Genomic DNA, 15,549 nt, shown 5'->3' on the forward strand with positions numbered 1-15,549 from the left:
GTCCCCTCGCTCGCGAACAAGACCCCGAGGTACTTGAACTCCTTCACTTGGGGTAAGGACTCGTTCCCTACCCGGAGAAGGCAATCCATCGGTTTCCAGCTGAGAACCATGGCCTCAGGTTTAGAGATACTGATCCTCATCCCAGACACTTCACACTCAGTGAATGCTGGAGGTCACAGACCGATGATGCCAACAGGACCACATCATCTGCAAAAGCAGCGATGAGTTCTGAACAGCAAAACATTTTGGGGTTTTTTTTGCACATAATTTGTGTATTGTTGGGAAAAAAATCGCTGCATAAAAAATATTTAAATTTGACGATTCATCCTGAGGGGAACATGACTGTCTGAACCCAATGTCATGGAAATCCTTTTAATAACTGTCCAGACATTTCCCCAAAACACACCCTAAATAAAGAGTCAGAACATCACCGAAGTCAGCAGGATTCTTCCTCTGGGGACCATGAATTTATGTAGAAAATTACATGACAATCCATCCAACACTCTGCAAGGATCGGACTAAAACATCGTCAGGTTTCATCCTGACCACCAACTTTTATTTACTCAAACTGTCCTGTTTCATTCGACCACATCCTCCTCCTCCTCCTCCTCCTCCTCTTCCTCCTCCTTCTCCTCTATCTCCTCCTCCTCCTCCTCTTCCTCCTCCTTTATCTCCTCCTCCTCCTCCTCTTCCTCCTCCTCCTCTCCACCACACACTCACCTCATCTCCTCTCATATCACATTCCTTTACAGTGCAAACTCATTTGACTGACAGTTCCCAAAATAGTGTTCACACGACGAGTGAAGGTGTCTTGTTCTCCGGCTCCACAGTAAACACAAGAACACATGTACACAACTACTAAACACTGAAACCAGTTCTTCACCAAACACAGCTGCACTTCTTTATGAAAACATAAAACAGAGCTGTTACCGAACAGAGAGGTTCATAACACCTATTCAGAGGTGCTTTTGACAGACAGAGTGGAGCATCCTCTCGGACAGAAATAAAACATCTTTGACAGAAGTTCATGAGCAGGAGAGAATAAAGATAATAAACATGAAATCAGTCTGTCATGCTTCTGGATGGATCTTGACAGATGGACACACACATTAAAGACAAAGAGAGAGTTATTTTTAACTCTTACCTTTCATGGCAGAAATCACAAAATACATATTTATAATCCAGACTCATGGAGGGAGCAGCAGCAGGAGGACTCTCTCTCTCTCTCTCTGTGTGATCAGCAGCAGCTCTCTCTCAGCTCTGTCATCCTCGGCTGCTCTCTGCACCACATGAGGATCCATGTGACTCTGACATCACCACCACCCCCCCAGGCTCCGCCCTCCCCCCGTCCTGACTGACACGGCTGTCAGCCAATGAGAAGAGAGAGAGAGGACGTCTCTGAACGTTTTAGTTCTAATTCACTTTAAAGGACCTGAACTCCAACAGGATGTTTGTTTAATGACTTAAAAAGTGATGCATTTAAGGAACAGTTTGACATGTTGAGGAATGTTTATTTGCTTTCTTGCTGAGAGTTAGATGAGAAGTTTAATATCACTCTTTATTCTGTTGTTTTGATTTGTTTCATTACACTCCTGAAATGTTTTAATCAGTTTTTAAACAAGTCAAGCACAAAAGCCCTTCTAACTTTGTTTTGAAAAAGTGCTGCATAAATATTATTATCATTACTATATTTATGTATTATTAATAATAATAATTATAATAATAATAATAATAATATTGAGCGTTATTTATGCAGCATTATATTTATTTATTGAAGCGGGAAATGGACAGGCGGTTCAATGCGGCGTCAGCAGTTATGCGGGCGCTGTACTGGACCGTTGTGGTGAGGCGGGAGATGAGTCGGAAGGCAAAGCTCTGGATTTACCGCTCCATCTACGATCCAACCCTCATCTCTGGTCATGGCGTTTAATTAGTATCAAAACCAGCACGTGCACAGAACAGTATCCGCAAGCGGAAAAGCATCATCGCGAGGAAGCATTTCTGCTCCGCGTGCACAGATGCAGTCGCACGAGCGCGGGGGCTGTGATCAGCGCTCCCTCGACCCTCTCTCGCTCGTCAAGTTGACTTTTGAGACTTTGGAGGCGGGGATGGAGTAGACAGTGGCTGATGTGTCCGCTCCTTTGATTGGTCACATTCAACACCTACTGTACAATCTCTGACGCCTCCAAAGTCTCAAAAGTCAACTTGACGAGTGAGCGAGTTGAGCAGTTGCGAGCGCGTAGAGAACGTTTCCTTCAAAGAGAACACACTAAAGAATCTAAAGTCACACGGATACGTTGAACGTCAACGTCTCTGAACCAAAAAATATGTTTCATAAATACGTTTCATATCCGCCTCGTATCACGCTTGCAGAAACACACAACGCCGCAGTGAAATGAGTGGTTAGGGTTAGGCAGCAAAACTACTTGGTTAAGGTTAGAAAAAATATCTTGGTTTGTGTTCAAATAATATCGTACCAAAGAAACGCAACAACTGTAACAACCGCCCTTAGCGGACTTTCTTACGTAAAGTTACATAACAAGCGTAACAACGTTAACAACATTACATAAAACAATGTTACGTAAAACATCATTGTTTAAAAAGCGGTAAGTCAAAATGTACTTTTGTTTTCACACGGGGCACCAACAGGTCTCCCTGGTGAGAGTCCTGTGTTCGTCAACCTCATGTCTGACTGTGTGTTGCTGGAGTGTGTTCCTGTTGGTGTGTGTGTGTGTGTCATGGTTTAATATTAATGAGTTTTATCACTGTGATTAAACTAAACAGTTTTCCTCAGCAGGACAAACGGAGAGCAGCATCATAAAAACAACACCTGACGTGTTCGTGCTGCCTCCTCTCGTCACTGTGGTTCACAGACCAACAGTTCAAAGTGAGAGGAGGGAATCGAGGCACGAAGAGGAAGGAAGGAGGTGTGATGCAGACGACAAGAGAGAAAAGTATAAAAAAAAAATAACCAAAGAGAACGAAACAACAAAAAGCCACAGAGAAACGCAGCTTCAGCAGAAATCACATCCATCCATCCATTCATCCTCCCAGCAGCACGAATCTAAAGATACTCATCAGCTGAGGACGTGACCAAACGCACAAACACAAGACCTTCATCCAGGAGACCGCTGTTCGTGTCCCGTGTGAAACTAAACGTAACGTTGACTTGTTTTGTCACATCAGTCATCAGGCCCGTGACTTGCTGGTATCGTCAGTCCTGTGAGTCACGTGAGTCGTTCGTCAGTGAAGTAAATGTCAACCACGACCGTTTCCTAACCCTAACTAAGTGGTTGTGTTGCCTAAACCTAACTCCCTGTGAAAATGGAAGTTTATTTTGAAAGGACACTATGCATGTAACGAGCATATATTGACACACCGTCCCTGGTCCGTCCAAAAGTAATGCAAGAGGGGAACCTCGTGCGTCGGTCTCCGATGCTGAGGGCTCTGACCAAGCGGCGCTATTTGATGAGTTGGGAGTAATGATACGTGTCCACAGGATCCGTCCTTTCCACGCTTCCCATTCATTGTCTATGTAAGCAGCCGTGCAGCAATGCATTCTGGTAGCGTGGCGGCGCGATTCGAGAGACGGAGCGTCACGACAGCGGTTCCTCATTTGCATAAAGTTGAGGTCTAGTCTACACGGCTTATTTCTCGCCTCAAATGTTTTCAGAAACACATTTCGATGAACTATTTTTGTGACATAAGAGAATAAAGTTTCCAAACGAGCTGCAAAGTTTCTGGTTTGAAAGCTGGGAGCAGCAGCCAACGGAGGGAAGGCGTTCGTCCAATCAGGAGCCGAGTGTGTTGTGTCTACTGACAGCCCACCCAGCGTCTAACTTTAAACTAACATGACTTCAGCTGACCTGCTGTATCGACCCTCCACTACAACACTACGGGATCTAAGTGGCCCTGAGCAATGCTTTTACTTCTTGTTGTTCCATGGAACAAGAAAAACAGAAAACTTCCTTAAAAAAAGAAAGTTAAATCAGTGAAAGGACTGAAGTGCAGCAACATCCCACTCTGCTTCATAAAACAAATTCCAGCTGAGCTGCGGAGCATCATTGGAAACGATTAAGGCTGAAAACAGGCGGGCAGAGTAAACATCAGTGTGTCGGAGACGAGAGGGCTGCAGGCGAGAGCGACTCCTGCCAGCTGAGAGAGGAAACTGAGGAGCAGCGGGAGCTTCATTCTTCCTCCAAATTGGCAGAACAGGGGGACGATTTACGCTTGGAGAGGCTCGTCGTTCTGGCGGCGGAGCTCTCCGCCTCCCCTCATCAGACCCAGTCAATAGATTCACAGCAGCACGTTATACGAGTTGTTTGGAAAATGCCTCCACGGCGCCTGAAGGATCAGCGTTTTCTCTCCCTCCGATCATCCCACGCACAGACGACTGCAGGAGGATCTCACATTCATTATCCATCCTTATCAGCTCTAATGAGAGAGACTCAACTCTGGCAGCAGTCCCCCGTCACACATTCATCCTCGTCTATTCTGCACAACTCTCGCATGTTCTACGGCAAAAACTGCTTCTAATGAGCCAAAACCTAAAGTTCCAGAGCACCGCAGAGAGCAGAGAGCGGCATTAAAATGACATCTAGTGAATCTGTTTCTGTTCAGCTGAGACCAGCTTCCCCTTAAGAGGCTCTAAAGGGTCAGTTCACCCAAATTACACCAAGAAATAGTTCAAATTACTGAACCTCTAGTGGTGTCTAGACATGCACGGCTTTGCTTCATCTACCCAGATACAATCGAGGTGAATACAACTCAGTTTGTAGGACTTGAAGTACCTTCTATCAAAGAAGTAGTCCCAAGCAAAACAGGTGACAGATCTCTCTAAATGTTGACACACGCACCAGTGAAAGCTGAAGGTACAGAGCATTGTGTTGGGGATTATGGGTCACCAACAGATAACACACCTAAACACATTCATTTCTTAAACAAACCTGCCTGTTCCAGAGCAAAGGAGTCTGGGAAGTTGAGTCCAGCTCCTGGGCTCACAACCAGCATCTTAAATGACTCCTTCACCCCAACATTCACCGTCTTTAGTGAGCTTATAAACCAGAAGTAGCAGTGATTCATCCCCAGCTCCCACATCCCCATCCAACAGTCAGCTGATCAAACAGAGAACTTACATGTGTGTGTCTTCTTCACAGCTGCTGGCAAACCTGCAACACAGAAAAAAGAGAGATTCAATCAATTATGTTAACACGTTCTCATCCCAACTCGTCACATACTGACGCTATGTCAGTCTAGGATTAAACCTCTTTAGTCTGGTTTAGGAAAGAACGACATGGTTGGGGTTAAAGCTACTACGTTTGAAGAGTGAAAGTAAAACTGAACACGTACAAACAGCTGATTGCGACATGACGCAGCGGTCTCCTGGATGGTATGTCCCATACATCTGCGTGCATCTCATCCACACTTCATGTCACCATGTTTGTGTCTCTGGTTCAGAGAGATGACGTCTCTCTTCTTAATCACAAAGTTGTGATCAGCTCAGCTGTTTGATCAGCTGGAGAAACAGAAGCCAACGAGCAACAGAACACTAGACCTGCTGGAGTCGTCAGAAACAAGAGAAAGCTGGCAGCGACTCAGAGGTCTGGAACAGGTTCGTGCTCCACAGCCATCGAGAGAGAGTCATCCGTCTCATAATGTGCGGCTGATATTTTGGGTTAAATGTTGACACGCAGCAGAGTGAAGCAGCTCGTCGTCTGGCTGTTCTCCAGGAGGCCGCGGGGGGGCGGAGACGGTCCTGGGGCCAAAATCTGTTGGGGCCACGGTGACTCGCTCCTCCGGTGACGCTCCGCTCGCTCGGCCCATCTGGACGAGGTCTCAGTGTGTGTGTGTGTGTGTGTGTGTGTGTGGGGGGGCTGATTATCGTTTAAAGAATGATGATACCAGAACCCTTAAAGTGATACCCATACCAATAGAGTACTTCATTTGGTACCTTTTATTCATTAGATCATGTAAATGGAAGCAGGAAAAGATCATCTGAAGTGGCGTTACTTCAGTACGGACGTTATGTGACAAATAAATCAACTTCTGGTTTCACACAAACACCGTCTCACTGGTCTTTTTTAACCCACCCATCCACCCCGACCTCCTCCCTACGAAGCGTTCGCTGCTACTTGTTCACAATTACATGGCTTACGCATTGATTTTGTGGGATATATACAAATTGCAGTGCATTACTTTTCGTAGGTATAGCCATGCAGCCCGTGAGCACAAAAAGGCTTTTGAATGCCACGATAATGCTCAAGGCGTTTAGCGTGCAATCAGTACGTCTTTCTTGATATCTGCGTGTCGTTTTTTACGCCATGTATCCTGTACTGACTGCAATGTAAATGCATCCGCGTATAAATGCTACGGTAAGAGTTAATGACGTAGTAGGAAAAGCAAGAAAGACCACTTATGGTGGGCGAGTGGTAGAAGTGGACAGGACTTTTAACTATGAGACGTGTGTTTGAGACCGTTGTTGTTGACCAGTGTTTTGTTTTGTAACCTTACGTTAGTGACGTTTTTAGTGACGTGTTTTTTATTGATGTTTGTGACGTGTTTTCTGTAGTTGTGTTACGTCGTTTACATATTTTACTTAGTTTACGTACTTATTTTAAGCCCCACCATGATGTTTTCCTTAACCTAACTAAGTGTTTTTTTTAACTGAACCTAACTGCGGATATTTGTGTGGCGGACACATGTCAAATTGTGATGGTATTTGACCGTGAGACCAGGTTGTCCTACGGACAGTGTATAAGACCAGGTTGTCCTACGGACAGTGTATGAGACCAGGTTGTCCTACGGACAGTGTATGAGACCAGGTTGTCCTACGGACAGTGTATGAGACCAGTCTAACTTGTTATCATGTCATATAAAGTGGTTAAAGCACCAACGTCTGAATCCACCAGTTTCACAGACAGATGATGCCAGCGATGTTCCGTACTACACGTCTGAAAGAGGCTCATCATGTTTGTGTTATTATTGGTTTGAAACAGCGAGACGCCTCCTCAGTGTGATCGGACCAGAGCAGCAGGAGGAGAAATCATCACGGTGTTCCTCAACGTTCACACCAGTCTGATCTCTCCGGGAGCGTTTCAGCTGAAAAATTCACTCTCAAAAGCAGATTTCAATGCAAATTTCTATATTCTAATTTTTTTTAGTCATATCTTTTCAAACATAGATCAAATATTGTGTACTACGTATGTCTGTCTGTTTCTCCATTCAGCTGTCCCCCTCTGGTACAGTTCACCTCTCCTGTCAAGTCTCCTCCCATCAGCCATCTGGTCGTCTGCCATCACACACACACACACACACGCACACACACACACACAGACACACACACACACACACACACACACACAGGATGTTCCATCACTGTCGAGCAGCCTGTGGCGGCAGACATGCAGCGCTGCGTCTCCTTGTTCAGTCCTTTCAGTCACCTGAGGCCGACAAACTTTTTTAAAGTCTTTGATGAGATTTATTGTTTTTTGATTCTGCCTTTAATTTCTCCTCTTGATTTAATAAGTAACTTTATCTAACAACATAAATTCAAATCAAAGGCCATAACTGGTTGTTAGTGCCAAACTACATCCTGCTTCTGTAGGGGCGTCACAATGAAAATGAGATGAGGTAAAACTTCATGTTTGTGTCATAGATGGTGAGTAAACAGAGTCAAAAACACAGATATGACATCTGAGAAGAGGTCTCACTCTGTCGGAGTTGTCGGAAGTACAGAAACAGAGATAAAGCTGATGTTACCCAGAGGGTCTGTCCCAGGTAGCTTCAGGTAGGCGAGTGTGTCCCACATCTGGAAAATGCCAACATCCAGTACATCCACAGTTGAAGCACACTCATCCTAACACCACTTCAGAGTGAAGTGTATCCCACAATTCACCACAGTCCACTCCAGCGCACACGTCTACATGTTGTTGGTGGTAATGACGAGCTAGGCCAGGCAGAGTTGATACGGGAAATGGCAACAGTTGTGCAGAGGTCTGATAGTGCAGGGCTAACGGGGGACAGGTGAAAATAATCAAGGACATTTCTAACATTTCTCTCAATTTCTTTCTGACTTTTTTTTTTTTTTTAAATTTCTGACTTTTTTTAGGCTTTTTTTTCAGACAATTTTAGAAAAAAAAATTCTGAATTTTTTGGGGCATTTTTCTGACTTTTTTAGGCTTTTTCCAGACAATTTTAGAACATTTTTCTGGCTATTTTTGGGGGCATTTTCGGAAAAACATTCTGACATTTTTCGTATATTTTTCGGACCATATAGCCTGTACGGTACAGGTTATGGGGAAGAGGCGAGGGAAAGAGCAGCCTCTGATGAGGCAGAGAGATTCCTGCTGAGACAACGTATTCCTCTAACATCTGGAGGGAGATCAGTCCACTGTTGAGTTGCTGTAACTGAAAAAGCAGTTTGAGTAAATGTTGTGGATCAATGTTTTATATTTCCCGTCTCCCCTCGTTGATGATCCTGTCTGTCTGACTTCACTATGAGCTGGTAGAATAAATAGTATCTTGTAAATCAGTATCTTATAAAGTAAATAAACCGAACAGAAACAACAGATAAATACTTTTTTGGATGATATTGCAGTAGTGGTACAAGTTCATTTCTGTGCTCACAAATCTGTCCCTGCTCACCGTCACATCTTCACTTCCTGTTTGATTAAAGCTCAATATTCAAACCTCTAATGTCTACTGTTTGTTCTTATACAGTCACTGTAATGAAGAGCAGCAGATGAACAGGGAGGTGGCCTACAGAGGGAGGAGATGGTGTTACAGTTTGGATTCACACTCTTGATGATGAAAAACAATCGTTCTACTTTCTGAGCGAGCTGAACTGTTTAAGACTTATTTCTGATCACATTGAATTAGTTTCCACTGGAAGAATAAAGTGCTGCTGCTCCTTCAGCTCTGAGGAACCACTTTTTAAATTGTCCGTTTACCCTCCGCTGACATCCTGAGGGACGAGGAGGACAAAGTGGGAAATAAACATCTTTGTGATTGTGACTGACATCAGTTTGTCCTCAAACTGTTCCAGGAGATATAGTTTAATATAAACAGAGGAACAATCTTAATGGTTTATTAAAAAACTACAGAAGGAAGGAAAGGTGACTTTGATAGATTGGAGTAACCTATTTGCACATGGGGGACGTGATGAACGTCCCCTGAGGGACCGCGGAGGGTGATTCATACCCGTTGGCGTGTTTTTTATTTCCAGGTCAAACTGGGAGAGAAAATGGAGCAGGAGGAGAAAACACATTGTGGTGGGTTTACATGCTAACATGCTGATGCTAAGCAGGTTCAGCATGTTCACAATCTTCTGTTAGCATGTATTAGCATTTGCTAATTGGCACCTGGGAGTGGGGGGGGGGGGATATATTAGACAGCAAGTGAACATTTGAACTTTGTGTTGGAAGCAGGAAAAAATGGGCCAGCGTAAGGATGTGAGTGACTTTAACAAGGGCCAGATAGTGCTGGCTAGACGACCGGGTCAGAGCATCTCCAGAACTGCAGCTCTTGTGGGATGTTCCCGGTCTACAGTGGTCAGGATCTACCAAAAGTGGTCCAAGGAAGGAGAACCGGTGAACCGGCGACAGGGTCAGACCCGAGGCTCGTTGATGCACGTGGGGAGCGAAGGCTGGCCCGTGTGGTCTGATCCAATAGAAGAGCTACTGGAGCACAAACTGATGAAACAGTTCATGCTGGTTCTGATAGAAAGATGTCAGAACGCACAGTGCATTGAAGTTTGTTGCGTATGGAGCTGCGTAGCCGCAGACCGGTCAGGGTGCCCCACGCTGACCCGTGTCCACCGCCAAAAGCACCTACAATGGGCATCAGAACTGGACCACGGAGCGATGGAAGAAGGCGGCCCGGTCTGATGAATCACGTTTTCTTTTACATCATGTGGATGGCAACGAGTTGGAGGTGTTGACTCGGCCTCCAAATCCTCCAGAGCTCAATCCACGGAGGCCCCACCTCGCAACTTATACAGGACTTAATGGATCTGCTGCTGACGGCTTGGTGCCAGATACCACAGCAGACCTTCAGAGGTCTAGAGGAGTCCAGGCCTCCACGGGTCAGGAGGAGGACCTACTCAATAATAGTCAGGTGGTCATAATGTTACGGCTGATCGGTGTATGAATGTCAGCACATCATCTGCACGTCTACCTTCAGTGAACCTGAATCTGTTGCTGATGCTGTCAGATAACACTCGCACCTAAAAGCCTGACATACTCCAGATCTGATCTGCTTCCTGTCACATGACTCAGAGCAAACACTGCAGCAAACACTGCAGCAAACACCGTGTGGTATTACTGAGAAAACCTGAGCGAGGTGCATGCAACCCGCTCACGCTCCACAAGAAGAAGAAAAAAAAAAAGGGTAAAAATAAACGATCCAGTTGATTTCATTGATCATCAACAGCGACCTGGAAAACAACGTGATTTAATGTGGCTGCAAAAACAAACCTCATCAGCAGAAAAACACCCGCTCTCTGTTCCAAGTTCAGCGGGCGCCGTTTGTTTATCTGCAGCGACCTTTGACTGCCTCCCAAAATTAATCCCGCCTGCACACGCACACACACACACACACACACATCCCCCCTCCACACACTTCATATTTCAAAGACATGGTAATAGGCGTTGTCATCAAGCACCTACAAGGCTTTATCATGGAATCTAGGCCAGATTATAATATTCATTAGCTCTGCCCTTTTCAACTTCAGGGCTGCAGGAGGAGGAGAAGCTGCTGCAGCTCGGAGAAAACAGAGAAACACAGAATACTTGAGGCTGTCAGCGAGTGGCAAGAGAGAGATGTGAATCAACACAACAACCGGAGAAGGAGAGAGTCGTCTCTGCTGTCACTAGTCGGGTTTCTGTTTGAGTGTCAAGCAACATTTTAAGCAAACTTTTGAAATGTCGCAAAAGGAAAAAGTGAATTAGGTGCGTAGCCATCAACTGGTTTTGAAGCGAATAAACTAGGCTGCGTAGTTTCATCAGAAGTCGGCGGTATAGGCTACGCTTTATGGCTGTTATCCGCCAGTAAACAGAGTAGAGGAAGTGGAGGCTGCAAACTAGACACAAAACACGTCGTCTTGGTCATCTAACCATCTACGAACGGAAAACAGAGAGAGGTCTTCAGGGATCTGTTTCAGTTGGACAAGTTTTAATAGTTCTTTCATGTCAGCTAGTATCAGCCTGTTTCAGCTGTCTGGAGATGAAAACAATATAAATATATATCTGAGTACGCCGACAGCAGAAACAGCTGATCAGTCATGTGAGTTAAATGCTCGCTACGTCAGAATTTATTCGGCAAAGACGTTTCCATATCCCATTTAGAGCAGCAACTTTTATTCGGCAAAAAACACCAAAACGTTTTTGGGCAATTGAGGATGTTTTATCAAATGTTTCCGTTTCCCTGAAGCTTTTCTAATGCGATACCTCAAAATGTGCATAAAAATACGTGAATGGAAACACGGCTAATGTCACTTTGATAAGTGTTAGTGATCCTCAAAGAAATGAAGATAGTGAAACCGAGAAGACGTCATGCGTCTCTTCATGGTCGCTGTGATTCTCTTTGTGGTCGCTCTGAATCTCTTTGTGGATGTTGTGAATCTCTTTGTTGTCGCCATGCGTCTCTTTGTGGTTGTTGTTTGTCTCTTCATGGTCGTTGTGATTCTCTTTGTGGTCGTTGTGCGTCTCTTCATGGTTGTTGTTTGTCTCTTCATGGTTGTTGTTTGTCTCTTCGTGGTCGTTGTGAATCTCTTTGTGGATGTTGTGAATCTCTTCGTTGTCGCCATGCGTCTCTTCGTGGTTGTTGTTTGTCTCTTTGTGGATGTTGTGAATCTCTCCGCGGTCGTTGTGAATCTGATAGTGGTTGATTTGCATTTTTGTGGTCGTGTTGCGTCTCTTCGTTGTCGTTGTGAGTCTTTTTGTGGTTGTTGTGCGTCTCGTCGTGGTTGTTGTTTGTCTCTTTGTGGATGTTGTGAATCTCTTTGTTGTCATTATGCGTCTCTTCGTGGTCGTTGTGTGTCTCTTTGTGGTTGATTTTAGTCTGTTAGTGGTTTGGTGGCTTTGTGGTTGTAGAGGCCCCTGTGGGATCCACGTGGATTCATGTGTTTGGATACGCAGACACATTCCACACATTCGCAATCGGTGCACTTGTAGAGTTGCTGCTGAAATTTACATCCTGAACTTCGCGGTTATGCACTATGGGAAAGTGATGATTTGACCTTTTAGTGGACCTGGGCCTCAGTTCTTCACATGTGAAGTGGGACAGTAACCTGTTAGAAACGCTACCAGCTAACAGAGAACCTTTAAGTTGTTTTCTAAATGAAACTGGGCTTTCAGGATTAAATGTCGATGTACTACAGTTTTGTGTGTGCACAGTGGACGTGTCAGAATCTGTTTTTTAGCAGCAGATTAACACAAACAACAGACCGCAGTAGGACTACAGACACAAGAGTGTGGCCGACGAGTGAATGAGATTCAGGTGAGGAGGTGGGCGGGGCAGAGCTGATGAGGGAAATGGCAACAGGTGTGCAGAGTGTGCGAGGGCTAACGAGGGACAGGTGAAACTAATGAAGGAGGCGGGAAACACACGAGGAACAGGAACGGAAAGAACAGGAGAAGTTAAGTCTTTCAAAATAAAACAGGAAACTAGAAAATATAACCTTAAAGCAGAGCAGTAATATCATCACTCAGGCGGCTCTGTGATCAGCAGTTGGTGATTTACTCAGTGAACTCCTCCTCATCCTCCTCCTCTTCCTTCTCCTCCTCCTCCTCCTCCTCGGCGTAGTTTTAGACTTTCTCCCCCCCCCCTCTTTAGTTTCTCTGCAGTCTGTCACAGCAGATCACACACTGACACACTGACCCAGAACCTGCAGCTCACTGCTGAAATATTCACAGCTCCAGTGAGGAGAGGAGACGGCTGACGGTCGGGGATTCACTATGTGGGACATTAACAGTCTGCTTACAGAAGACAACAGAGGACGCAGCAGCGTGTTCAAATGTTGTCTTCCTCCCTCAAAATACACCCGACAGACTTCACACTGGGAAACAGATTAGAGCCACTAAACACGGGATCACACAGCTGAAATGACGTGATATTTTAGAAGATCATATATTTATGTTTGTGTTAACATCATTTAACTTTTTATTTGGGGGGTTAAAGTGAGAGTAGTTTCTCTTAGCGCTGGTCAGTGTCTGTCAGTGTCTGTCAGTGTCTGTCAGTGTAGGAGAAGAAAGCTTGGAATAGAAATCCAGGAGGAGAAAAACAAACTCTTTAACAAATCTTCCGCTCAACTCACACCTACGGACTCAAACACTGAAGACAGGACGTCATTCACTGTGAACTGAACCTGGAACAACATGCTGCGCTCAAAGACTCCTAAAGGTTGAGCTTTATGTAAATGTCTTCTGACACACAGGAGCAACAACCTGCAGACAACCGATCAATCAATTTAAACAAAATGGTCATGATGGTTGTGCGTGTCTTTGTCATGGTGAGTGTCTTTGTGGTGGTTATGCATCTCTTCCTGAGTCTCCTTGTGGTCTTTGTGCGTCTCTTTGTGAGTCTCTTCGTAGTGGTTTTGAGTTCTCTTTGTGCATCTCTTCGTGAGTCTCTTCGTGGTCACTGTGCATTTCTTCGTGAGTCTCTTCGTGGTCACTGTGCATCTCTTCGTGAGTCTCTTCGTGGTCGTTGTGCATCTCTTCGTGAGTCTCTTCGTGGTCACTGTGCATCTCTTCGTGAGTCTCTTCGTGGTCGTTGTGCATCTCTTCGTGCGTCTCTTCGTGGTCACTGTGCATCTCTTCATGAGTCTCTTGGTGGTCGTTGTGCATCTCTTCGTGAGTCTCTTCGTGGTCACTGTGCATCTCTTCGTGAGACTCTTCGTGGTCACTGTGCATCTCTTCGTGAGTCTCTTTGTGGTCACTGTGCATCTCTTCGTGAGTCTCTTCGTGGTCACTGTGCATCTCTTCGTGAGACTCTTCGTGGTCTCTGTGCATCTCTTCGTGAGACTCTTCGTGGTCACTGTGCATCTCTTCGTGAGACTCTTCGTGGTCACTGTGCATCTCTTCATGAGTCTCTTGGTGGTCGTTGTGCATCTCTTCGTGAGTCTCTTCGTGGTCACTGTGCATCTCTTCGTGAGTCTCTTCGTGGTCACTGTCCATCTCTTCGTGAGACTCTTCGTGGTCATTGTGTATCTCTTCGTGAGTCTCTTTGTGGTCATTGTGCATCTCTTCGTGAGTCTCTTCGTGGTCACTGTGCATCTCTTTGTGAGTCTCTTCGTGGTCATTGTGCATCTCTTCGTGAGTTTCTTTGTGGTCGTTGTGAGTCTCTTTGTGAGTCTCTTCGTGGTCACTGTGCATCTCTTTGTGAGTCTCTTCGTGGTCATTGTGCATCTCTTCGTGAGTTTCTTTGTGGTCGTTGTGAGTCTCTTTGTGAGTCTCTTTGTGGTCATTGTGCATCTCTTTGTGAGTCTCTTCGTGGTCATTGTGCATCTCTTCGTGAGTTTCTTTGTGGTCGTTGTGAGTCTCTTTGTGAGTCTCTTCGTGGTCACTGTGCATCTCTTCATGAGTCTCTTCTTGGTCATTGTGCATCTCTTCGTGAGTCTCTTCGTGGTCACTGTGCATCTCTTCGTGATTCTCTTCTTGGTCATTGTGTATCTCTTCGTGAGTCTCTTTGTGGTCATTGTGCATCTCTTCGTGAGTCTCTTTACCACTTAACCACTTTGTCGTCTGTCAGTAAAGTGTCAATGTGAGGAATCAGAGCTTAGTATGTGAACTGTGTACTCAATGCAACATGCCGATAAGCTTCAGGCTCATGAGAGCAGAGGAGCAGCAGATTCTTCTAATAAGATGCATCAGGACTTTGTTTTCTAGTCACAGTCTAGATGCTCGCTGGAGCTGGATATTGTATTCGTTTAATGAACGCTAATATATTAACAACATAACGCAATGAAAACATCAGCAGCACGCTCTGCTGGTCCAACATAATAAAGAAGAGGAGGAAGCGTTTTGAGACAATTTACGACCAATGAGAGAGCAGCTTGCTCGCTTGGTCCGCTCTTGACTGTTGCCGTGTGAACACAAACGAACCGAAGAGGCAAGTGAAACAATTATTAAATCAGTGTAACAAGTAGTAAATTAGTGAATTTGAATCGGAACAAAGCAAACAAACTGCAGGTCTGGAAAACGCCTTCAGTTCCATCCTAAATCTAATCAAACATTGAGTATGCACTCAGTGCTGGGGCCGCTCTGTCGTCCTGCTCTCCTTTATAATTCATCAGTGGAGCCGAGCAGAACAACGAGCAGCAACATAAGGAGACACATGAGGGACGTAGAAGCTGCTTCCCTGCAGGCTTCGACCGGGCTGGACGTCGTGGCGCAGAGAGAGAAGAGGCATTAACAAGAAGAAGCAGACGACATGGTGAGTGGATCCCTCAGGCCTCTGATGGATGGAGGGAGAGAAACATTTGCTCACAGCGAGCCGAGCCTCGAGGATACCGGAGAAAGAGCTCCAACAACCGTCTCCAGCTGAGCTCAA

The 15,549-nt window shown here is 45.3% G+C and overlaps 1 protein-coding gene across 2 annotated transcripts in view; it reads right to left on the reverse strand.

Moving 5' to 3' along the window:
* Window positions 1–15,549, reverse strand: part of LOC119475922 (nuclear receptor ROR-alpha A-like) — a 91,684-nt gene that overhangs the window by 27,048 nt on the left and 49,087 nt on the right. The window contains exon 2 of one of the 2 annotated variants that reach the window (XM_037749043.1): window positions 5,136–5,168. In XM_037749043.1, coding sequence (XP_037604971.1) covers window positions 5,136–5,168 — 33 coding nt within the window. Of the gene's footprint in view, window positions 1–1,144; window positions 1,203–5,135; window positions 5,169–15,549 lie in introns of those variants that run through there. The other variant, XM_037749051.1, reaches the window with a different exon arrangement.

Source organism: Sebastes umbrosus, chromosome 2 (genome assembly GCF_015220745.1).
Source record: "Sebastes umbrosus isolate fSebUmb1 chromosome 2, fSebUmb1.pri, whole genome shotgun sequence".
Lineage (NCBI taxonomy): Eukaryota > Metazoa > Chordata > Actinopteri > Perciformes > Sebastidae > Sebastes > Sebastes umbrosus.